Source organism: Mesoplodon mirus, assembly GCF_964341445.2.
Source record: "Mesoplodon mirus genome assembly, chromosome: 15".
Lineage (NCBI taxonomy): Eukaryota > Metazoa > Chordata > Mammalia > Artiodactyla > Ziphiidae > Mesoplodon > Mesoplodon mirus.
Genome location: NC_138991.1, coordinates 42292587 through 42315542, shown reverse-complemented (window position 1 = coordinate 42315542; position 22956 = coordinate 42292587). Strand labels below are relative to the sequence as shown.

Here is a 22956-nt window from a genome sequence, read left to right as displayed (position 1 = left end):
TTATAGCAGTGCTTCCCGTCTACCCAGCAGTTTACTGCTTCTCTTTTCTCCGCTAGAGTGGAACTGGCTTCACGGTGAAGACTTCGTGGTATATTTAACTCTGGTCGTGCTAAACAAGTTCCTCGTGTCCCAATTTAAAATTGTTTTTCACCATATTTTGTATCAATCAGCAGGGTAGAGTTAAAGCTTGTCTTGATGTTGCGTTCTTGTGAACATCTTCAACTCTTACATGAGAGAACGTCAGTGTTCAGCCAGACTCTTCGAGTTTTTCTTTTGCTTTTCTAAGCCTTGGGGAAACCACTGTTTCAGTTGTAGAAAAATTGTTGCCACATTCCTACGACCCCAGAATTAATATCCTTCTTTTCACTGGGTGATGACCATGTGCTGCCTGAAATACCAGCGTGGTGACGCCTGTATTGCTGTAAGCAAAGGACCCGCCCCCGTCCCCCCCCGTCCCCCCTCCCCCATGCGTGTGATTTGGTATTTTTGCCCGGGAAGAATTTAGGTTTCCCTCTACATCCTCAATTACACCCCAGAAGAGGGGGAAAACCCCATGTTATAAAATCTGAGGGCTGGGCTTCCCTGGTGGCGCAGTGGTTGAGAGTCTGCCTGCCGATGCAGGGGACGCGGGTTCGTGCCCTGGTCCGGGAAGATCCCACATGCCGCGGAGCGGCTGGGCCTGTGAGCCATGGCCGCTGGGCCTGCGCGTCCGGAGCCTGTGCTTCGCAACGGGAGAGGCCACAACAGTGAGAGGCCCGCGTACCGCAAAAAAAAAAAAAAAAAAAAAAAAATCTGAGGGCTATTTTGACTATTTTAGACAGAATATTTAAACACTGCAACATTATTAGCCACCAATGTGGAAGAACAGATTAGGGAAGAAATTGAATTTCTGCTTCTTGGTTTTCGAAATGATTTGTAACAACGAAGCCTCTTATCTATTTGACAGTCCTATCATTTGAAGAAATAAGAGAAGTTGTAGTTAGATGATAAATTCTAGGGAATCTAGGTGGTTTGGAGGGTTTGGTATTTTTCATTGAAGCTAGTTGCTATCAGTGAGGGTAAACGTCTGGTGAAATAACTCAGGTTTAACTAGCCGTGTGCCAGGAATTACTTTTACTTGATGTATAGAGCCTCTCCTTAAATCCATTACTTCTAAGGATGTTGAAAGCATTGACTATTTTCTTACAAAGAGACAAAGATCTATCATTTGGTACAAGAGATCCTTGGACCTACTAGGTAGGATACAGGACCAAGACTACAGTGAAATTAAAATTGTTAGTTGGCTTTAGTTTTCTTGTATTTCATTTATTTTTAAGACTATCAGCAAAAGTGCAAAGTTGTCTTCAGTAAAGCTTGACACCAATGAATGCTGACAGATCTTGTCCTGAAAAATCAGTATTGAACAAATGCCAACAAGAAACCCACTATCATTTTTGGTAACCTATTTGGGAAGGAATACCTAATATTGTCTTTGTCCTCGTGTATTTCTCCCCAACAGGCAAGCACTGGTGAAGCATTTCTATTCAGATATTTTAGGCAGCACTTATGATTCCTAATTTGTGAGAGCTACCCTTCAATATATCAAAGGGGGCGGGGGTAGGAGTCCAGGCTACTTGGTTAAACATTTTTTTCGACAAATTAGCCCAGAAAAGGTGAAATGTTTTGTTATAAAACTATTAAGCATGGCCTAAGTATTAGGTGTATGATCTGTATAGTACGTTCCATCAAAAATATTTATTACTAGTGCTTTAAGCTCCAGAGTAAACATTCATTTAAAATGGAGTTCACTGGGCACATTTCCCCTTTAATATAGATAGACATATTCTTTATCAGAGATTTAGGACACAGTTTTGCTAACTGGTAAAAACAAATGTAAATATGTAAGAATGTTTATTTGTTGCACATAACTTTTTGGTATAAAATAAATGTAGAAGTTACCTGTGGAAGTTGTGCTGCCCTCATTCTTATACTGCAGTATTGCATTTCAAAAAAGCAGAAATTAATTCAGTCTTATAAATTATTCTTGAAATTGTTTCTTTAGCTTCATTTCTAGGTGTACTGAAATGTATTTCTACAGGTGTACTGTAGAATGTATTTCTACAGGTGTACTGAGTTGATTCTTCTCTTAAATTATATGTAACTTAGAGAAGACACAAGCAGAATTCTCAGAGATTCTAGTTCTTGGAATTCCTATTGACTTATGATGTATGTGGTTGTCAAGAATTAATGAAAAAGATGTTACTGCTTACAGTTCTGTAAGCACATAGAATGTATTAATCAGCTGTTTTCCCACTGCTTTACTTTAGCTCATCTCGAACACTCCACTGTTATAATCTTCTAAAAAGTTAACATCTGTAAGAAAGATGATTCCATTTGAAATACAATTAGCCATATTTTATTGAATAGAACAAATGTGCCCTGTATTAGAACCTTAGGACTTAAGAAATGGACCTTACCTCTAATTTGTAAAACATTTAAGTGTGTTTGTGATGTTTAATTTTTTTTTTAAATGTTTGTCAAGTAAAGAGTTTTATATATTATTCCTTGACATTAAACTGGAACACAAAACTTGATTACTCCAAGGGACTTTAGTGGCAATGAAAGAAATATGTAACCACTAGAATTCCTAACTTATTATTTGAACTGACTATACTCTCATTTCTTAAAAATGGTCTAAAGACGGCCATTAAAATGAGGTTAAATGATCTGTACTGTTTCTTTCACGGAGCTTGGAAAGGAAGGGTACAAAAGGGCATGTGCTGAGATGTGAAATTCCCTGCAAGTGAAGTGGGTCAAGCTCTGTATTAAGAATTGTTTTGTTTCATGGTCTTCTATTTGATTGGACAGTATTTTTCCAAAGCTTTCAGCTTTAAACCAAGATAGATGAACACTGAACTCTTACAAACAATGTGCCTTACTTGCCTTAATGGAGCCTGTGGAAGAGGAGGAGGAGGAAAGATTACATAAGGAAAGAGCATCCTCAGCAGCAGAGCAGGTGGCGTCACCCAGAGGTACAAAAGCCTGTCCTACTTGTCTGCAGGCCCAGTCCGTTTGAAGAGGCCTCATCACATTCACTGGAGTCAGCTGTGATGGCCCAGTGGGCTCCTACGCCCATCTATCCCTCTCAGTCCAGAAAAAACTATGGCTGAGGTTGGAAGAACGTCCCAGAAGAACTGGTAACCTCTCAGCTCCCTTCCAATTCTGACATTCCTCGACTCTTACCTTTCTTATGCTTACATGTCAGCTTAACTCTGGAAACAGGTACCTCGACCCTGTGCATTATTCCAGCATGATACTACTTTCTGTGAATTTGCTGGGACTTCGGCTCCTCTGTAGAGTCACTAGCACTTGTCTGTTACCGTCACCCACTCAAGTCAAGGCTGGCCTACAGCACAGGTGGCATCTGAGCACAGGTGGCTCTCAAGCGGCAGGGCTGTTCCTGTGGCAGCACACAGTCTGTAACCAGCGACTCTGATTGTGGCGAGTGCTGAAGTAGAGGTTTCTCAAGACTCTGTACTCGGTAAAGGCCATGAAAACAGCCTGACGCAGAAAAACAATTTCCGATGCTTCAGCAGTACCGATCATTGAATTTATGGATGGTCACTTTTAAGCCAACTCTTTATTCTCATACTACAAAAGCCTTTATTTTCACCTCTAACGTTCCCTTCTAGCAAATGACCACAAAATCCAGACCAGAAACTTCCCGGTCTGCCATGCACAGTCCAGGAAGCGCTTGCTCTGTGTCCTGTGGAAGTCGCCCCCTACTTGGGAAGGAGGGGCTGACAGAGCCCTTGTCAGCAGAGAGGTAGTTCTCGCTTAAAAAGTAAACGGGCTGTTTCCCACGCACTGTGACTTCACAGCTGACCGGTGGTACTTGGTTTCATTGGCAAGTTTCCAGTATCTCTCTCGCAACAGGAATGCTGCACTTTTCGGTTGTCTCTGACGAGTGAAGATCCCTTTTCTATTCCCTATTGGCCTCTGTGGTGCTAAAAACAAGGCAAAAGGTATTTCAGATGACTTCTGATGGGCCAAATCACAACCAGCCTGGAGCCAAGCTGGGCACTAAACAGAGAGGTCCTCATGGTTTAGAGATGCTTGGTCTGAAGTGGTATCTGATGAAGTGGCCCCTTAACAGGTTAAAGATTTAAATACCACTGCTCCCCAAAAACACTTAGCTCCCTGGTGTGTTAATTTTTCTTCTGTTAGGGAAATAATCCAAAATTATTTATCTTTTACTTGCAAAATAAGGTTTAAGACATTACGGGTACCCACCTGCCTGGTAACTGGAGTGGGGCTGAGACAAAGTTCCCCTTGGAAAGGCTTGCGCCTCTCAGAGGAGACAACTGTGCTAGTGGGAGCCAGAGTCTTGACTAGTCCCAGGCGCCTAAGAGGGAGCTACTCATAGATTTTAAAAGTCCCGCTGGGCAGACTTCCAGCTGGGTCCCCACCCCTGGTGGCAGGTCCGCCAGAGCTGGAGCTGGGAAAGGAGCAGCTACACTCCTAGCGAACCCCTCCATCTCCTAGAGAAACCACCGTTTCTGTTAAATGGAAAGCAGGTCTTTCCCACTGAAAAGCTCAAGACAACGATAATTTCTTCCACGAAAAGCAAACGCCAGGCACTGTGTCAAGCGCTTCGTCAAATGGAATCCCTGTGTCAACCTGCAAGGTGGTAGGCGTTAGCCCCACTTTACAGGCTTGTGAAAAGGTAGGTACCTTGTACACGGTCACACAGCTAATTCCTCACTACGCAAAGCAGTGCACCTAGTCACAAAACTAGGCTTCCATCCAAGTTTATTTCCAGGAGCTGTTAATCTCATTTGCCAAGCAGAGTGGAGGCTCATACTCTCTCTTTTTTTCTTCACCTCTCCCATTCGGATTTTTAATTAAACCTTAATCTTCTAGGGACTTCCCTGGTGGCACAGTGGTTAAGACTCCGTGCTCCCAATGCAGGGGGCCCGGGTGTGATGCCGGGTCAGGGAACTAGATCCCACATGCATGCTGCAACTAAGAGTTCGCATGCCACAACTAAGGAGCCAGCGAGCTGCAACAAAGGAGCCTGCCTGCCACAACTGAGACCCGGTGCAACCAAATAAATAAATAAAAATATATCAAAACAAAACAAAACTTTAACCTTCTAAAAACCTGTCTTTCCCCGTAAGTAATATAATGTAATTCCCACTACTACCAAATCCTTCCCTTCCCCCCCAGATTGCTATCCTAAGTTTATGGTATATCAAGAAGCTAGCTACCTAGAGGGATAGAAAGAAATGGAAAACTCATTTGGAACTTTTGTGAAGTAGCCCTAATTGTCCCCACTTGAGAAAGTACAGATCGTATTCACTTTGAAGGCTTTTAAACACTCCTACATTCAAAACCTTTTGACACTTAACCTGTATTTGGCAAACTTGCCTTTTATAAGTGAATAATATAAAACAGACTGAAATATCTGAAGTTTCTCGGGCTTTGTACCTTATTCTGGAATAATGAGTATATCCCACAAATAAATCCAGTACGAGGTCCACTTTTTCCTCATACTGTGGTGAAACACAGAGGTAAGCTACTAGCCATCTCTGCCTTGAGACGGTAGCCTCTCCCATTTGCTTGTTTACCATAAAATGATTTAGGCAGCCAGCAAGTGATGGCTGCTTGCTAAAAGCAACTTACTTTTCCTAGGGAATCCTCTATGTAGCCTGCATTGATTACATCAGCTTTCCCCCCTCTTGTTTCCAGGGTTCTTATAACCAAACGTCCTGAACTAAAATGCCAACCTGAAAAAAGGAGAAGCGGTACATTCCATGCACCGAACTGCCACTTACACTGGTCAGTCATAAAATCAGCAAAATTCCAGATGAGCTCTCCAACCACATATTCTTTTCGTTTCTGATCCAGAACCACGTGATACTGCTCAAGCAGGCCTTTCTGGTACTCTTCACTGAACATCAGAGGTGGATCCTGGAAGTCAAGGCAAAGAGAATTTAGGACGCAGAACAAGCAGGACTGTAAATGTTAGATAAAAATAAAGATCCACGTGATGACCAAAATAATCTGTCCTCATGGTGGGCTATAGTGACTGCAGGACTTGCTGATGCTGGTGTAGGGACACAGCCAGGGTATAACATAGCCCAGGGTAAAAAAAAAAAAAACACCTTAATTAGTGACTGGTTTTTTTTTGGCCACACTGCATGGCACGCAGGATCTTAGTTCCCTGACCAGGGATTGAACTGGGGCCCTCGGCAGTGAAAGTGCCAAGTCCTAACCACTGGACCACGAGGGAATTCCCATAAACAGAATTTAATATTTGCTTTATCTTTAACATCTCTATTCCCCAGTGCAGTCTTAAAGCTGAACTACACTAGGAGTAAAAGTATGTCTCTGGATAATAAATTTAAAACTCAAGTTTGAAGTAGCTACCAGTGCATAATTTGACAACTAGTGTGACTCAGATTTAACTCTCCTCAGATTAATCTGTATCTCTCCTGGGTAAGTAGCTGCTGTTTAGCCCATTCATCCATTCAACAAATAATTATTTAGTATCTGCTTATATGGCAGGCATTGGAGACAAAGTGACAAACTAGAAAGATAGGGTCAGGGAACTAGATCCCGTATGCCACAACTAAAAATCCCGTGTGCCGCAGCGAGGATCCCAAGTGCCGCAACTAGGACCTGGCACAGCCAAAATACATACATAAATAAATAAATTAAAATTCTATTATAGGGAAAAAAAAATGCTATTACAGGGACTTCCCTGGCAGTCCAGTGGTTAAGACGCTGTGCTTCCACTGCACCACTGCAGGGGGCACAGGTTCTATCCCTGGTCGGGGAACTAAGATCCTGTATGCCTCGTGGTACAGCCAAAAAAAATAAAAATAAAAAAATAACAGAACAATGACAACAGTGAAAGCTACTATACACCGAAGATACGACTGTACCACTGAGCCCTGTTTTGTTGCAGTTCCAAAGCAGAATTTGAGGGCAGGGCAAGATGTCAAGTTCCTTCTGTGTTTTAATGGAAATGACCCTGCCTTGTCTAACGCTAGCCACACGAGGTTATTTAAATTTAAAACTACATTAAACTACATTAGTCACGCTAGTCACGTTCCAAGTCCTCAGAAGTCACACGTGGCAGTGGCTCCCGTTCTGGACGGTGCAGGTCTAGAATATTTCCACCACAAAGGCACTATCAGAGAGTGCTGACCCAGACTCTTTCAGAATTTCCTTTTTAAAAAAAAAAATCTTTACTGAATTTGTTACAATATTGCTTCTGTTTTATGTTTTGGTTTCTTGGCCGGGAGGCATGTGGGATCTTAGCTTCTGGACCAGGGATCGAACCCACACCCCCTACATTGGAAAAGGAAGTCTTAACCACTGGACCGGCAGGGAAGTCCTTTTCAGAATTTGTTAAAAATTCAGAGTTGGTCACCTTTTCAAAGAGGGAGGACAAATGTACATACATTGTCTTTATAAGATACTTCCCCCTACATTAGCAGTCTGTCCAAGTGGCACTCTGTGTAGGCAAGATGAATTTAAGGGTGTGAACAGAATAAGAGAGTCCATTTGGGTTACTGTTCAACCTACTAAGGGTCAGCAAATGAAGAAATGTGTCAACAAGGAACCCCAGCCGTTGTGACAGGTGAGTGTCGGCTGGCTGGGGTTCAAGAATCCACATGAAAACAACCCCCACAAGACAAAACAGCCTGTCTTTGGTGAGGAAATGGACAAAACAAGGAGAAAAAGCTAGTGATTAAACCTTGCTCCAAAGACTTCCCTGGTGGTCCAGTGGTTAAGACTCCACGCTTCCAATGCAGGGGGTGTGGGTTCAATCCCTGGTCGAGGAACTAAGATCCTGCATGCCGTGCAACGCAGCCAAAAAACAAACAAACTCCCCCAAAAAACAAAATCTTGCTCCAAGATCTCACTCATTCCCTTAACAAGTATCATTTAGCACCTGCTGTGTGCCGGACCCTGCTGAGTGCTTGGGAAGCAATGATAAATAGGATTTAGTCTCCCTCCTGGAGCCCTCGGTCTGGTCAAGGAGAGAGCCAAAGAGATCATGACAGTGCACAGTGAGAAATGCTGAGACAGAGACGGAGCAGGGGGAAGAGTTTCCTCTGCCCGGGCAGGTGGGGTAAACCCCACCAAAGAGGGGCCACCTAAGCTGAGGCTCCAATGCTGAGTAACAATCCATTAGTTGGGCTTCCCTGGTGGTGCAGTGGTTAGGAATCCGCCTGCCAATGCAGGAGACACGGGTTCGAGCCCTGGTCCGGGAAGATCCCACATGCCGCGGAGCAACTAAGCCCGTGCACCACAACTACTGAGCCTGTGCTCTAAAGCCTGCGAGCCACAACTACTGAGCCCACACGCCACAACTACTGAGCCTGCATGCCTTGAGCCCATGCCCCACAACAAGAGAAGCCATCGCAATGAGAAGCATGTGCACCACAACGAAGAGTAGCCCCCCACTCGATGCAACTAGAGAAAGCCTGCGCGCAGCAATGAAGACCCAATGCAGCCAAAAATAAATAAATAAATACATACATACACAAATAAATAAATAAATAATCCCTTAAAAAAAAAAAAAAGACAGAATCCATTAGTTGATGATTATGGTGCTAAGAAGGGCATTCTAGGTAGAAGGAACAGGCCAAGCCAGAGCAGAAGCCAGTGAGCACAGTGAAAACAGGCCAGGGTCCAGGACTGAAGGCAGAGGAGGATGAAGACCTGGGAGATGGCACAGGGCAAAGGATGTTGACAGCCCTGACCACAGATTAGGGCTGCGTCCTGTGGGCCAGGAGAAGCCAGTGACGGGACTCCCAAGGTTTGGATTTGTTCCAAAGACCATTTGGGCAGCTAGTGGGAGGCTGTCTGAGGACCACTCAAGTGAGGCAGAGGCTGAGTCCAAGGCAGCCGTGTGGAGGGGTAGGTTAAGGTGAGCCTGGTGAGCTATAGGAGGTCATCAGGACAAGTGAGGGACCGGGAAGGAGGCACCTTCCTAGCCTGGGGCAGTGAATGACATCACTGTCCAAGAGAGTGAAGAAATAACTCGAATAGTCTACACTACTTACCTCGTGAAACCCTGTGATGGTTTCTGCTCCGTATTCACTCTGAATAATTGGCTTCTGGTAGGTCTTATACCAGCTCTCAAACTGGGTTGCCAGCTGCAGCTGAATCACTTCCATGTGCCCGTAGTCATGATACCAGGAGTAGTAACTGTTCACACAGATGACGTCCACGTATGGCACCTGGAAGAGTGTTAAAATGTGTTCAAGAACCAGAAGAGTGTAGGATAGTGTTCGCACTTACACTTGGGCAGGGGGGGCGGCACTTCTGGCACAGGAGGTAAGAAGGGGACACAGAAATGAGTTAGGGGACTTCCCTGGTGGCGCAGTGGCTAAGAATCCGCCTGCGAATGCAGGGGACACTGGTTTGAGCCCTGGTCCAGGAAGATCCCACGTGCTGTGGAGCAACTAAGCCCATGTGCCGCAACTACTGAGCCTGCGCTCTAGAGCCCACAAGCCACAACTACTGAGCCCACGTGCCACAACCACTGAAGCCCACGCGCCTAGAGCCCATGCTCCGCAACGAGAAGCCACTGTGATGAGAAGCCCGCGCACCACAACGAAGAGTAGCCCCCGCTTGCCACAACTAGAGAAAGCCCGCGTGCAGCAACGAAGACCCAACACAGCCAAAAATAAAATTAATTTAAAAAAAGAAATGAGTTGGATGCTCACACGTATAGGACGTGGAGTTAGAAGAGACCTGAATGGAACAAGTCTCTAACTCTGGGCTGGTGCCCCTGACCTGGCTGCAGCTGGGCTCAGGGGAGGGTGCCCAGCGCGCTGGCCCCAGTGGGAGCCCAGCGCCCATCCCAACCCGACTGTTTTCCTCTTTAGGTTGTGCTCCTGTCACTGGCTGTCCCCCTGGCCCTGGAGAAGTGTTCCCAACTAAGGGACAAAGGCAGTTTTTCTCCTCACAAAGGCTCTTGATTCACCTTCCTGAGCTAGTAACTGTGGGCCATAAAGTGGCTGGAAAATTCCCTCCTAGGAGGGTAGCCCGGATGATGGGGTGGCACTGCCTCGAACCTGAACAGGGTGGTGCTCAGTGGGCAGCAAAGCTCACTTGAACCCACACTCACCTCCAAAGTCTGCACTGTGACTGTCGTGGTCCGTCTTTCCCAAGTGACCTCGGCACCTTTCCGAACTGATGGCGGAAAGATGCAGGTGGAAAGTGGTGCCTCTGGGTGGGCACATGACCATGACCATGGCTCACACACCCCACCAGGTGAGCCTGGCAACCTTCTGGGGGGACAGGCACAGGCTCCCCTGCCCACTAGAATGGGAAGGGACACCACTTGGGCTCTGAGAAAGTCCAGGTGTGCCTGTGTCACACTGGTATTTGACCACAGTCTTCACACTCCTTCAAGGGGGTGTTGTCGAGGGATGGCACAGGAACACCAGGGCTACAAACTGTCCCATCCATGTCAAATGACAGTGCTCACAATTTATACTTGTGCATAGCGTTTTCCCATCCATTCTTTCTCCTTTACATGATTTCTCTCTCTGGAGCACTTTTAAGTACTGGCCTCAGTTCTCTAGTGGAGGAGCATCTTTTTGCTCCCATGTTTTACAGTTTCCGTGCGACTCAACACGGTTTCCAAGGGGCTGCTGCGCCCAGGGACCGTGAGGGTGGCCGTGGGGTCTGGCCGGCTGTGTGAGCCTGTTCCTTTGATTCTCAATCCCAGGGTCTGGATCTAGTCTAGTCCAGTCCAGTTCCCAAAGCTGGGTTGATGACTGGAATCACTGAGGAGTTTTTTAAAAACTCAGATTCCCACCCTGGACTTTACTAAATCAGAATCTCAGAATCCAGATATCTACACTTTCAAAAAGCTTCCCTTAGTGGTTCTGACGATCAGCCAGGTTTGAGAGACACGGGACAATGACGACTTTAGGCTCCCTTAAACCTTTTCTGAGCATATTAAACTGAGGGGCATAAAATTAAATTGAGGTGCATAAAAACTGATGAGTCTGAACTGAGAATGAATTCGACCTCCCTATGCCCAGCCTCCTTAGACTGAAGAAGCCACCCTGCCTGGCAAATCAACGGGCAGTCCTCTTTAACCTAAAGACCATCTATGGAAATGGTTGGACTGGCTGCTTGTGGTCCCTCCCAGCGGCTAATGTCAGCAAGCATCCAGGCAGGATGAGAGGACAGGCAGAGGGGAGACGTGGCATGAAGATCCCCAGGCTCACCCCCAGGTCTGCTTCATAGTTGGAGTTGGTCACAAAGGTCACGGGCCGGGAGGGGTCCAAGGCTTTGGTGTGGGCAATCAGCGTCCTGTCCACGGAGGGCAGAAGACACGGCACCGTCAGTCAGTCCAGGGAGGAATCTCACCCGCAGCCTCTCCTTCTCATCTTCCCAGCCGAAAAGACCCCCAAGACACCGCTCTCCTCCCTGCCTTCCAGTGTATTTCAGGTAAGCAAACATGTTCTTCTAGGCATCATGTTCCCTGACATCATTCTGTCCTCCTTCCTCCCTCCCCAGGTCCTAGTCCCCCACCCCTCCCAGAGGAGAGGCCATCCTCCAGGGGTGGGAGGCACAGAGCAGAGGTCCATGGGCTGGGCACTGCCAAAAGCTGGGCTCTGCATCTCTGATGAAGCTCTTGAAAGTAGGACGGGGTGTGGATTAGGATGGATATTAACTTAGCACGTAAGTCGGGGGCTGGGAGGCAGGCTGTGCGCTGGGCACTCACTAGAGACTTAAACAGCTGTGAAGCTCCATGGAGCGAAGCCACACAGGCAAATGTAACAAATTACAAGCGCTGGCGGGAATGATGAAGGGGAAGCACAGGGTTCTAAGAGACCGTAAGGCGGCACATCCCCGAGACCAGACAGTCAGCACAGCCCCTCTGAAGACACGGCATTTATGCTGAGTCCTGCTAACCAAGGGGGGGTGGCGAGAGGACGCTTCCCAACAGAGGGGCCGGTCTGTGGTCAGGGCTCGGCCTCCCCAGTGCAGGTCACCCTCACTCACTGTTTAAGCCTATTTCCCTCTTCTATTGCCTCACAGCTGGTTTTCTTTTCCTTGACACCCCCCCCCATTATAACTCTTCTCACTCGAAGGCTGTAGTTTCCACAGGCCAGAACAGTGCCCCGCAAGTCCCTAAGCCACTGTCCGAAACAGCCTGTCTGTCACCTGGGGAGCTTCAAAGCCCAGCCGAGCGCCTCCAGCCCAGGCAGCCCTACTTACATCCTGCCCCATCCCCACTGCTCCCAAATCAAGCCTCTCCTTCTCCGCACCTCCCAAAAAGGTTCACAGGAAACCTCAGGCACCTGTTCCTAGAAGCTTATCATCCTTTCACGCTCACAGAAAAAATTCCGTCCACCAGCCTGGCTCAACATCCCTGTGCCACGTGCTCTGGGGCTGTGTGTCCAGAGCTCAGCTTCACCCGGGTGGGTCCACTCCTCAGAGCCTCCATCCGGGACACTGGGATGAAGGCAGTGTCTCCCTCAGGGAGTATTTCCATGGCCTCTGCTGCCTCTACTGGAAGTGAAATAATTCCCCTCTCCAGGCTACACTACAACTGCATGATCATTAAGAAAGAGAAGGAACCAAGGAACACCCCGAGGGGAGCCAGCCCAGGGCGGGGAGATGACCCCTAAGTGAGATTTCTGTCCACAGCAATGCCTGGGGGGTGGGGGGAGCTACTGGCATTCAGTGAACGGACCATGAACTTTAGATGGCCTGGTCCCGTCCAACAATGTAACTTAGAATGGTTAGAACATGCACGTCATTTCAAACCTGTTTATAATTACATGCTTAGGTAAGCCGGCTTTATAAAGCTTAATTCCCCTTTACAGATGAACCCGAAGCATCACGAAGTGGTTTTGTGCAGTTTTAACACACACTAAATTTCTCAAGAACGGAGATACCATAAAAATCGAGGGAAGACTATACTTGGTTTTGGTTGCAACTTTACCTGGGGTGGCTCAGTGTTTTAGAAAAGGGCAGCACTGAAGAAAACGCTGCTCACGGTATCAGAGTCACCAGCTATGCTTCCCAGCCCCCGTCATCAGCTTTTGTAGCTGTACTTTCAGGGAGATGCCACATCTAGATGCAAGGTCCTGACCCCTTCACTGGATCTTCTGGGGAGTCAGGCCCATGCACTCACAGATTATTTTACAAATGACTCTCCCTTATACTATGGTTAGGCCACGTCACTATTATTTTTTCTTTCTTAATTTGAAGTTATGTGTGTAAGTAGGTTAGGTTAACTCTGGATTTCCTTTTAGGTGTGTCAAGGAGACACTGGGTTGAAATCATGATCTGGGTGGGTGGGTACTTGGTCCCCTGAACTGACCAGGTATGGATGCACCTGGGCTGGGAGCAGGTGCTGACCCTCTCACAGCCCACACCCACCCCAGGGCCCACTGCAGCTCTCCCGCAGCTGCCAGCTGAGGCTGGGCTGGGTCAGCGGGCTGAGGTCTCACCCCTGACCTAGGGAAGGCAGGGGCACTCACTTAAAGTAGTAACCAGCCGGTTTCAGGAAGGAAGCGGGCTCGTTGGCCACAGACCACATCACAACAGCCGGGTGATTCTTGTCCCTGCGGACCATCTCCTCCATCACCTCCAGGTGGTGCTGCAGAGACACGTTGCTGTAGCTCTGGCTGCGGGGCCGGGGGAGGAAAGGGAGCGGGTCACAGGGCGCCAAGCTGGGCGAGCTGGGCCGCGCGGGCGGCGGGCACTCACGCCAGCACGATGCCCACGCCGGGACTCTCGTCGATGACCACGATCCCATAGCGGTCGCAGAGCTGCATCACCTCCTCTGCGTAGGGGTAGTGGCTGGTGCGGAAGGCATTGGCGCCCAGCCAGAGAAGCAGGTTGAAGTCCTTCACCAGCAGCGGCCAGTCAAAGCCCTTCCCTCGGATCTAGGGAACAGCACAGCAGAGTGAGCCCCTGCCCCGTCCCCGTTGAAGATGCCCTTCCTTCTAGAGCTGGGCCCCTCAAGAGTCACCCTGTTAGCCCGCTATCCAGGCCAAGCACAGGCCCCATAGGGCAGTGGTTTTGAGTGGTTTGCTCTGAGCTGCCCTCAACCACTTCAAGGGACATGGAGGAAGGGATGGCGAGAAATGGCCCTCCACAGGGACTCAGGAGCCCCAACTCACGTCTGCATCCTCATGCTTGTTCACCCCGTGGAAATAGAAAGGCTTCCCGTTGATGAGGAACTGGCTCTCTGTGACAGCCACAGTGCGGATCCCCACGGGGAGGGTGTAGAAGTCAGATACAAAGCCAGCAGCTGTCTGTGCTGTCAGCTTCACCTGCAAAAGCCAAGCACTGGGCATGAGGCATTCTGGACGGCCTGAACACAATGCACCCCGCACTTCGGCAGGATGGCCCCTTGCAAACCACGGCAGCCCACCTCTGGAACGGCAGGTAGAGAGATGCAGGAAGTACAGGCATCGCCATGAACAAGAAGGAACTTTTATGCAGACCTACTAGAGAATGGACTTGAGGATACGGGGAGGGGGAAGGGTAAGCTGTGACAAAGTGAGAGAGTGGCATGGACATATATACACTACCAAACGTAAAATAGATAGCTAGTGGGAAGCAGCCGCATAGCACAGGGAGATCAGCTTGGTGCTTTGTGACCACCTAGAGGGGTTGGATAAGGAGGGTGGGAGGGAGGGAGGGAGACACAAGAGGGAAGAGATATGGGAACATATGTATATGTACAACTGATTCACTTTGTTATAAAGCAGAAACTGACACACCATTGTAAAGCAATTATACTCTAATAAAGATGTTAAAAAATAAAAAATTTAAAAAGAAAAGAAGGAACTTTTGCCCACCCTGCCCCTGGGGCCTGCTCTTCAAACTGGGCCTCCCCACCAAGGGCTGGAAAAAAGCAGGCTGGGGACTCTTCAATCCAACTGACTAGGAAGATCAGAGGACCATGCCTGCTGAAGCCAGAGCTGCTGGATGGGGGGAAAAGGCCTCCCACAGCCCAGTCCTCACCACCATTACCTCCAACGAGTACAGGTAGGCAGGGTGCTCGTGCATCAGGTATGGCCACCAGAGGTGGGCACTGGGCACCTGCAGCTGGCCCCGGCCTCCTGTCCCCTTGGCCACGACCTTGCCTTCCTCATCCAGAAGACACACTTCCAGCTTGAAGTGCTCACTGCCCTGGACGACGATCTGGTAATTCACCAGCCCTGCAGGAAACAAGACAGATCAGACAAGAGAGAAGAGAGAGGGATTTGACCTGGGGTCACACAGATGAGAGTGCCCTGAGGCCACCTTTCTGAGGAGCCCCTAGCTGACAGCCATTTATTTCTTGAGCTTAATCTGCAGCGAGGGGAGATGAAGTGAGGGCGGCACAGTGGGGAAGGGACATGGGGTTCTCCTGCATCCTGGGCTGTTATTCACCACGAGCTATGATTTGAGGCAAGCCCCACTTCCTCCCAAAGTGAAGTCAGAGCAGATGGGTGATTTCCGCAGCCCCTGCCAGCTCGGACAGGCTAGATTCCAGCTGCTGAGGTGGATGGGACAGTCTTTCTCCTAGGGGATCTTTCCAAACAGGGAACAAAGCGGCTAGGGGCCTGGCTGACGGCAGACCCTGCCAGGAGCCTCACCAGTGTCTTGGTCCACGTCGGTGGTGACAGTGATGTCATCGATGTAGGCGGTAGGCGTGGTGTAGAGTAGCACAGTCCGATGCAGTCCCGCGTAATTGAAGAAGTCAAAGTTTGTGTTCTGGACAAAGTAACCCTTGGGGTACCTAGGATGAGAGGACAGTGGCCTTGCCCTGGGTCCTTCGACCTCAGCTCACACGTCTCCCTGGCCTCCCGGAGCCAGGGCCTCACCTCTGTTAAGGCCACCCGGCCCCTGATGGGAAGACCACCGGGCAGAGCAGGGAGCGGGGCAAGGTGCTGCTCACTTGGAGGTGTCCGTCTTGTAGAGGATGGTCCCTGGCGGCAGGGTGTTGGGGGAGAGCGTGTTGTTGATGGCGATGGTAATGCGGCAGGAGGACAGGGGCCCACTCTGGACCAGCTTGCTGATGTCAGCCTCGAAGGGGAGATGGCCCCCCTCGTGCTCTGCCACATGGACCCCATTCACCCACTGCAGACACAGGGATATATGAGGAGGGGGCCCTGCCATCTCAGGCGCCCCCTCACATAGAAGTGCAGTATGGGGGGAGCGGGCGGGACGGGCTGCCAGCTGCCACCCGCCTCAGAGGTGGAGGGAGGGAGCTCTGGGGGAATAGATGAGGCCACCCTCCCCCCACCCCAGGGCACAAACCCCAGTGCGGGGCATGAGTGTGCCCCCACCCCGCGGGCACTGCAGGAGGCAGGCTGCCAGGGGACGGCTGGGAGCCAGGCACCCTACTCGCTTCGCCTGCCGCTCGCTGCACTGACCACGATGGCGTAGTAGTGGGCGCTGCCGATCCTCAGCACCACTCTTGTGCCCAGGTCTTCGGTCCATCGCTGGGGCAAGGTGGTCTCCCGTTCATACCACACCCAGCCAACAAAGCTCCGCAGCCGCCCATCCTGGCCCACGTCGTTGAAGCTGGAGGGAACTGGCATGTCCAGGCTGGGGCCCGACTAAGGAGACAAGGACTGGAATCAGGTCCAGATCACCTGGGAAGCTAAGGGGCCCTCCCCAGCAACCCCACTTACAGGAAGAAGCTGGACGAGATGACTTCTCCCAGACCCTCCCGGATTCCAGGCCACCCCACCAGCAACTGACCAATGTCTTTTACGGACTCATTTAATTTTTGCGGCTCCACGAAGCCGACCCAGTCACGCACTCAGTGGTGCACAGTAAACACCTACATGCTGTTTTAGGCGCTGGGAATGAAAGAGTGAACAAGGCCTCTGCTGCCAGGTGAGCAGCTCTACGAAGAGAGCGTGGAGCGTGGCAGGGGACTATCTTAGGGGCCAGGGAAGGCCTCTGGGGGCCAGGGCCCCTGAGATACGACCTCTGGATGTCCCGGCAGAACAAGGTGAATCTGAACCCCGCAGGGAATCCCCTGAACCTCCGCACCCTTGAACACCTCAGGGAGAAGGCAAGGCAGGAGTGGGGCAGAGAGCTCAGTGAGTCTGGAAGCAGCCTGGGGAAGAGCTTCCTGAAGACACATGTGACCTCCAAGGAAGCAGGGATTTCCTGTCCCTCACAGCTGTTTGCCCAGCTTCTGGCACAAGCCCTGCCACATAGTAAGGACTCAACAAATATTGGATGAATGGATGGATAACTTGCTGATGAGAGACCAACTGCTAGGATGCTTTGTGTCCAAGGCCTGGTGAGGCCATAAGTTCTTTCTCAGGGTAGCGGGCAGCAGGCACCAGGGTCTCCATGGAATGGGGTGAGCCTATGGCCACAACCAGGCTAGGGCAAGAAAGATCTGCAGAGACAAACCACACCCTGACTAAGAGGAAGATGATCAACTGACTGCCCCAGGGAGGGAGGAAGGCTGGCCGGGGCGCACGGGCCGCTTTGGTGAGGAAACTCTGAGTGGGGCAAGAAGGGCCTGGCACCAGCCCCGGCCCGCTCCTTTCTTCCTCCGCTGTAAAGGGCTGGGCGGCAAAGACTGAAAAAAGAGGATCTAAGTGAGGTGAGTGTCGGATGGGCACACAGGCCTGCCCCTACTCCAGTTCTCAGCCCACCCGATCCAAGTCAGAGGGGAGACCTAGAGGGGGGTCCTCGGCTGGATGCCAAGCCCCGTCCTCTACCTGAACCTTGGAACCCAAGGTCCTTCCTGCCAGGGCAGAGCTGGCCCCAAGACGTCCAAAGCCTCCCCTCCTGCCACTGCGCGGCCACCCGCCCCCAGGTCGGTGCCGGGACACTGTTCCGGCTCCGCCTCCCCCACCGACATCGGGCCCACCCATTTCCTCGTTCCCGGTCACTCTCCGGGTGGGTCGACCCCACGCCCCACAGGCCCGTCCATCTTTAACCTCCTCCTGGCTGGCAGTTCCGAGGGCTCAGGGGAAGGCTCCCCACACCTCCGACCCGGCTTCCAGAAGCTTCCCTGCCCTGGTCCCCATCCCCAGAGCCCGCACCTCCCGCAGCGGCGTCCGGTACCACTGCTGCTCGAAGCCCTGGCGCCGGTTCTGGGAGAAGTCGGCGCGGAACCTCCAGAGGCCGTCCAGCTCCTTGCGTTCCCGCGACCGGCTCTCCCGGGGGTAGAGCATCCCGCCCTGCAGCAGCGCCAGCCCGCAGCCCCAGAGCAGCGCGCCGAGCACGGCCCAGGCGCCCGCCAGCCCCCGGAGCATGGTTCCCGCGGGCCCCTGGCTGCCAGCAGCCCCGCGCCCGGTGCCGTGAGCGCGGGAGGCGGGGCCGGGGTGGAGCCTGAAGTCACGTGTCCCGCCCCCGCGCCATCTTCGTTGAAGGCGATTGCGCGGCTAGGGCTCAGCCCGCGAGGCCCGTGCCCAGAAGGCCGTTCTAGGCCCACCTTCCTGACGGAGGGCGGCGGCGGGGGAGGGCCCGCGGGGAGACCGAGATCCACCCCGGGCCCCGAAGGGCGGAGGTCGCAGGCTCCGCGCCCGCGAGGTCACTGCCGTCCTCCGCCCTCCCCCGCCCTCCCATACCCGGCTGCTCGCGCCCAGGGCGGCTGGTCCAGGGCCGCGGGCCGCAGCGAAAACCCGGAGACGGCCGGGTTACCCCCGATGCTTCAAGGAGGCCGACCTGGGACACCTCCACTCGCTTATGCTTGCGCGACACCGGTGAGCTCAGACGAAGCCCCAACATACCTAGTGACTTTCGCGCAGGCCCACCTGGCTTATAGCCTTGACCCTGGGCTTCCACCTGTGGTCCCCTGGGTCCCGAACCCCTACCCAGGGGCCCGGCGCTCCCGCTTGGCATTGCGGATCCACACATAAAGATGCAAGGAGCGGGAGTCTATGGTACCGGTAACCTGGCCTGGGTGCAATTGTTCGTACAATTACTCTATTTTTAATTTATTAATTTTTGCTCTGATTTCTTGTTCACCAAAGCAACCTTCTGGTAATGGACCTTGACGCCGTAAAAAAAGTAGTTCCCAGGGTGGTAAAAATAAATATATTGTAAGAAACGACAAGGCCTACAGGTTTTTCTTTTCCCCAAATGCTTACCATATAAACATAAGAGAAAGTAAGATGCAAAAGTATATACAGTATGATCCCAATAGTGCTAAAATTATATCCACACAGATCTAGATAGTTGTACAGTGTTATTATGGGTATTACAGATGATTTTCATTTTGTTCTTTGTATTTTCTGATTTTTTGAAAATTTTTATCATGAACATGCATTATTTTTATAATCAGAATCAAACCAATGAGCCTTTTACAACTAGCAAATGGGCAAAAATAAGTAAAGGTCGATATGCTTCTATAAATTAATAAATTGATTTTCCATTTGCGAGTCAACCTACATATATTTAGTTAGTACAAGTTGATTTTCTTCTTTTTTTTTAATTTTAATTTTTTATTTTTGTCCGCGTTGGGTTTTCATTGCTGCATGCAGGCTTTCTGTAGTTGCCCCGAGCAGGGGCTACTCTTCGTTGCGGTGCGCAGGCTTCTTATTGCGGTGGCTTCTCTTGTTGCGGAGCACGGGCTCTAGGCGCGCGCAGGCTTCAGTAGTTGCGGCGCATGGGCTCAGTAGTTGCGGTCGCAGTGCTCAGGCTCTAGGGCGAGCAGCTTCAGTAGTTGTGGCATGCGGGCTCTAGAGCACAGGCTCAGTAGTTGTGGCACACGGGCTTAGTTGCTCTGCAGCATAACTTGGTTTCTGAATGTTTGAACCTGACGACCAGACCCTGATGGGTAAAGCCCATTGGCCAGTTTCCTTCCCTACTAATTCTGCAGCCTGGTACAAACATGGATCTGGAGATGAAATTTTGGGAATTGTCAGCAGTGAGAATGGATGAGGTCACCAAAGAAATGAGTGCGGGTGGAGAACAGATTCAAACATTAGCCCCGGGCTTCCCTGGTGGCGCAGTGGTTGGGAGTCCGCCTGCCGATGCAGGGGACACGGGTTCGTGCCCCAGTCCGGGAAGATTCCACATGCCGCGGAGCGGCTGGGCCCGTGAGCCGTGGCCGCTGAGCCTGCGCGTCCGGAGCCTGTGCTCCGCAACGGGAGAGGCCACAGCAGTGAGAGGCCCACGTACCGCAAAAAAAACCCCAAAAAACAAACAAACAAACAAAAACATTAGCCCCAAGACACCCCACATTATGAGTACAGGGGATGAAGCATGGAGCATAGGGCTCAAACCAGTGTCCTCTGCGTTGGCAGGTGAATTCTTAACCACTGTGCCACCAGGGAAGCCCCTCAGAAGCTGTTTCTTTGCTAGAATACATCAACACAGCCTCTGGCACTTGATATGTGGCTAATGATGTGGTAAATGTGTTCTTTTCAATCCTCAGCAACATGACAGGATCAAAAGCAGGTCGTAATTATATGGGGCAGTGGTAGACATTCACTGTCTAGCCCTAGGCCTACGCTCTCTTTATCCTCTGTCAGTATAGTCTACAGGGACCAGGCGTTCCACACAACATCATACTGGCCCAGACCAGTATGGTCCACACCACAGGCATCTGTCACCTGGATTGTTGCCTCTTCACTGATTTCCCTTCCTCCACACTTGCCCATCCCACCAGAGCAAGCAGAGTGAGTGGTCTTTATAAAAATCATACCATGTTATCTGGTTAAACAGTGGCTTCCCAGTACACTTTGGAGTAAAATTCAGACTCCTTACCGTGGCTTTCAGGGGCCCGTGTGACCCAGCCTTGCCAGCTCTCACTCTTATTCACCATTTTGCAAACACTTGAGCCATTTTCCTGTTCCTCAAATGCTTCAAGCCCATTCCTGCTTTAGGGACTTTGCACACAATGCTCTCATAGTTTCCCCTTTTTTGTGATTCAGGCAGTGGCTTAAATGTCACCTCCTCATTGAGTTCTCCTCCTCTGCCTACTTTAAAATTCAATTATAATAGTTAACCATGGGACTTCGCTGGTGGTCCAGTGGTTGGGACTTCGCTGGTGGCCCAGTGTTTAGGACTCTACGCTTCCACTGGTTGGGGGAACTAAGATCCCACATGTCACAAGGTGCAGCCAAAAAAAAAAAAAGTTAACAATGGTAGTCGTTAGTGCTTTTCACCAAACATTTTTCTGGTCCTCCGTCTTTCTAGACACATGGTCCTTGCCCCTTTGAAGTTAGGTGTGACCATATGGTATTTTTGCCAAATGAGATTTTGATAGCAGAAATTTAAAAGCCAGTGCTGATCTGCCACATCCCTTTTTCCTGCCTTGGTGATCATGGAAGCATGTGTCCAAATTGAGCTTCCATCAGCCTGAATTCCTGAGTGACTGAGGGTGATCAGTGCTTCCCTTCCAACCTGTGATGGATGTGTGGCATGAGTGGGAAATAAACCTTTATTATTTCTACCACAAGGCATTACCTTATTCATCCTCATAACATTCTCTTAAGAAAGGCAGTGTCAAGGATCATGACCACAATTTTACAGATGGGAACACTAAGACAAATGGAGCTAGTGACTTGCCAAGATCAGAGAAAAACCTGTAGCAAAATTCGGGGTAGAACTTGTGCTTTTATAAATTCAAAATCCTTTCCTATTTCTTCTCAATGATATGTCTCAAATTTGTCTTAACTTTAGCATTACTTTATATATAAATTAGCATGTTTAGAATCATGCTAATGATTATAATCTAATTTTATTTGAGAAGTGTGCATCATGAATCTGGCAATTTCTAATCAAATAAATTATAAAATGGTAAAAAAAAAACACCTTTATTGTTTCAAACAACTAAGATTGTGGGGTTTGCTATTACAGCATAACTAGCCTGTCCAGACTTATACACTATAGAGCCAGGTACTTATCTGGGTGTTTTACATGTATTAACTCATTCACTTCTAACAACATGAAGTAGGTACTATTATTATTCCCATGTTACTAATACAGTGACTGAGAAAAGTTAAGTAAAGGGCAGAGGTAGAGTTTGAACCTGGTTAGAGATTTATGCTCTTGGTCATTCTGCTATATGGCTTCTAAAAGACGTTCAAACTCATGTTTGAACAAGGGATTGACAGAGTCATGGGTTTTATTACATATTCATACATATATAGAGAAAAGGGAACTGCCAGTTTTCATCCTTAGAGAGAATGTGAGTGTGTGTGTGTGTGTGTGTGTATCTTTTAGTAATACAAGGATGTCACTTGATATATTGATTGCTATTTTAATATCAATACCAGGACAACAATTATCAAGTATAACAACCAATTAGAATAACAATTTTTTTTTCTTTTTTTAAAATTTTTGGCCATGCCACGTGGCTTGCAGGATCTTAATTCCCCGACCAGGGATGGAACTCAGGCCCACAGCAGTGAAAGCACGGCGTCCTAACCACTGGACTGCCAGGGAATTCCCTGGAATAACAAATATTTTAGAAGTTAAAGGTTATTTTTACAAGATCTGAAAATAAGTCTGAGTGTCTTAAAAAGACCCTTCCCCACCTTGTAGAAATACTTCCAAGGACTTTTTTTTTTAATTGTTTAAAACAAACTCTCTTGACATATAGTTTACAAATAATGAAGTGCACGCGCATTCTAACTGTACAGTTTGATAAGGCTTGAGAGATGTCTACACCTGAGTACATACCAGCACTATCAAAATACAGAACAGTTCCATTACTCCAGGGAGCTCCCTCCTGACCCTTTCCAGTCTGTCTTGCCTCCACCCCTGACCCCAGGCAACTACTGACCGACATTGTGTCACCATAGAGTAGACTGGGCTTTTCTAGAGCTCCACATAAACAGAATGATACAGGGTGCTTTTCTGTGTCTGGTTTCTTTCATTCAGTATAATGTTTTTGAGATTTTCCACGTTATTGCACATGTCAATATGTCATTCCCAAGGACAGTTTTTAGTAACAGAAAATAGAACAAGTTTCGGTTCTGGGCAGAACTTTCATAACTA

General features: G+C 49.4%; 3 protein-coding genes across 5 annotated transcripts in view; 1 reads left to right on the top strand and 2 right to left on the bottom strand.

Moving 5' to 3' along the window:
* SEPTIN14 (septin 14) overlaps window positions 1–22956 on the bottom strand; it is a gene marked incomplete at both ends in the record, with an annotated part of 568759 nt that overhangs the window by 338216 nt on the left and 207587 nt on the right. The window lies entirely within an intron of this gene.
* GUSB (glucuronidase beta) lies at window positions 3605–18295 on the bottom strand. Of its 2 annotated transcripts, XM_082645126.1 has the most exons (12): window positions 18048–18295; window positions 16407–16592; window positions 15929–16110; window positions 15627–15769; window positions 15019–15206; window positions 14160–14312; window positions 13744–13922; window positions 13515–13661; window positions 11247–11331; window positions 9063–9239; window positions 5817–5952; window positions 3605–3986 (listed from the first exon to the last, which is right to left on the bottom strand). In XM_082645126.1, exons 1-12 carry the CDS (start codon window positions 18258–18260, stop codon window positions 3817–3819), a joined length of 1959 nt encoding a protein of 652 aa, XP_082501252.1. In that variant the 5' UTR covers window positions 18261–18295; the 3' UTR covers window positions 3605–3816. The 2 variants fall into 2 exon arrangements, with proteins under 2 accessions (XP_082501252.1, XP_082501253.1); XM_082645127.1 differs by lacking the exons at window positions 15627–15769; window positions 15929–16110; window positions 18048–18295 and having other exon boundaries at window positions 16407–16586.
* CRCP (CGRP receptor component) overlaps window positions 18671–22956 on the top strand; it is an 83981-nt gene continuing 79695 nt past the window's right edge. The window contains exon 1 of one of the 2 annotated variants that reach the window (XM_082645152.1): window positions 18671–18710. In XM_082645152.1, coding sequence (XP_082501278.1) covers window positions 18694–18710 — 17 coding nt within the window. In that variant the 5' untranslated portion in view covers window positions 18671–18693. The remainder of the gene's footprint in view (window positions 18711–22956) is intronic. The other variant, XM_082645155.1, reaches the window with a different exon arrangement.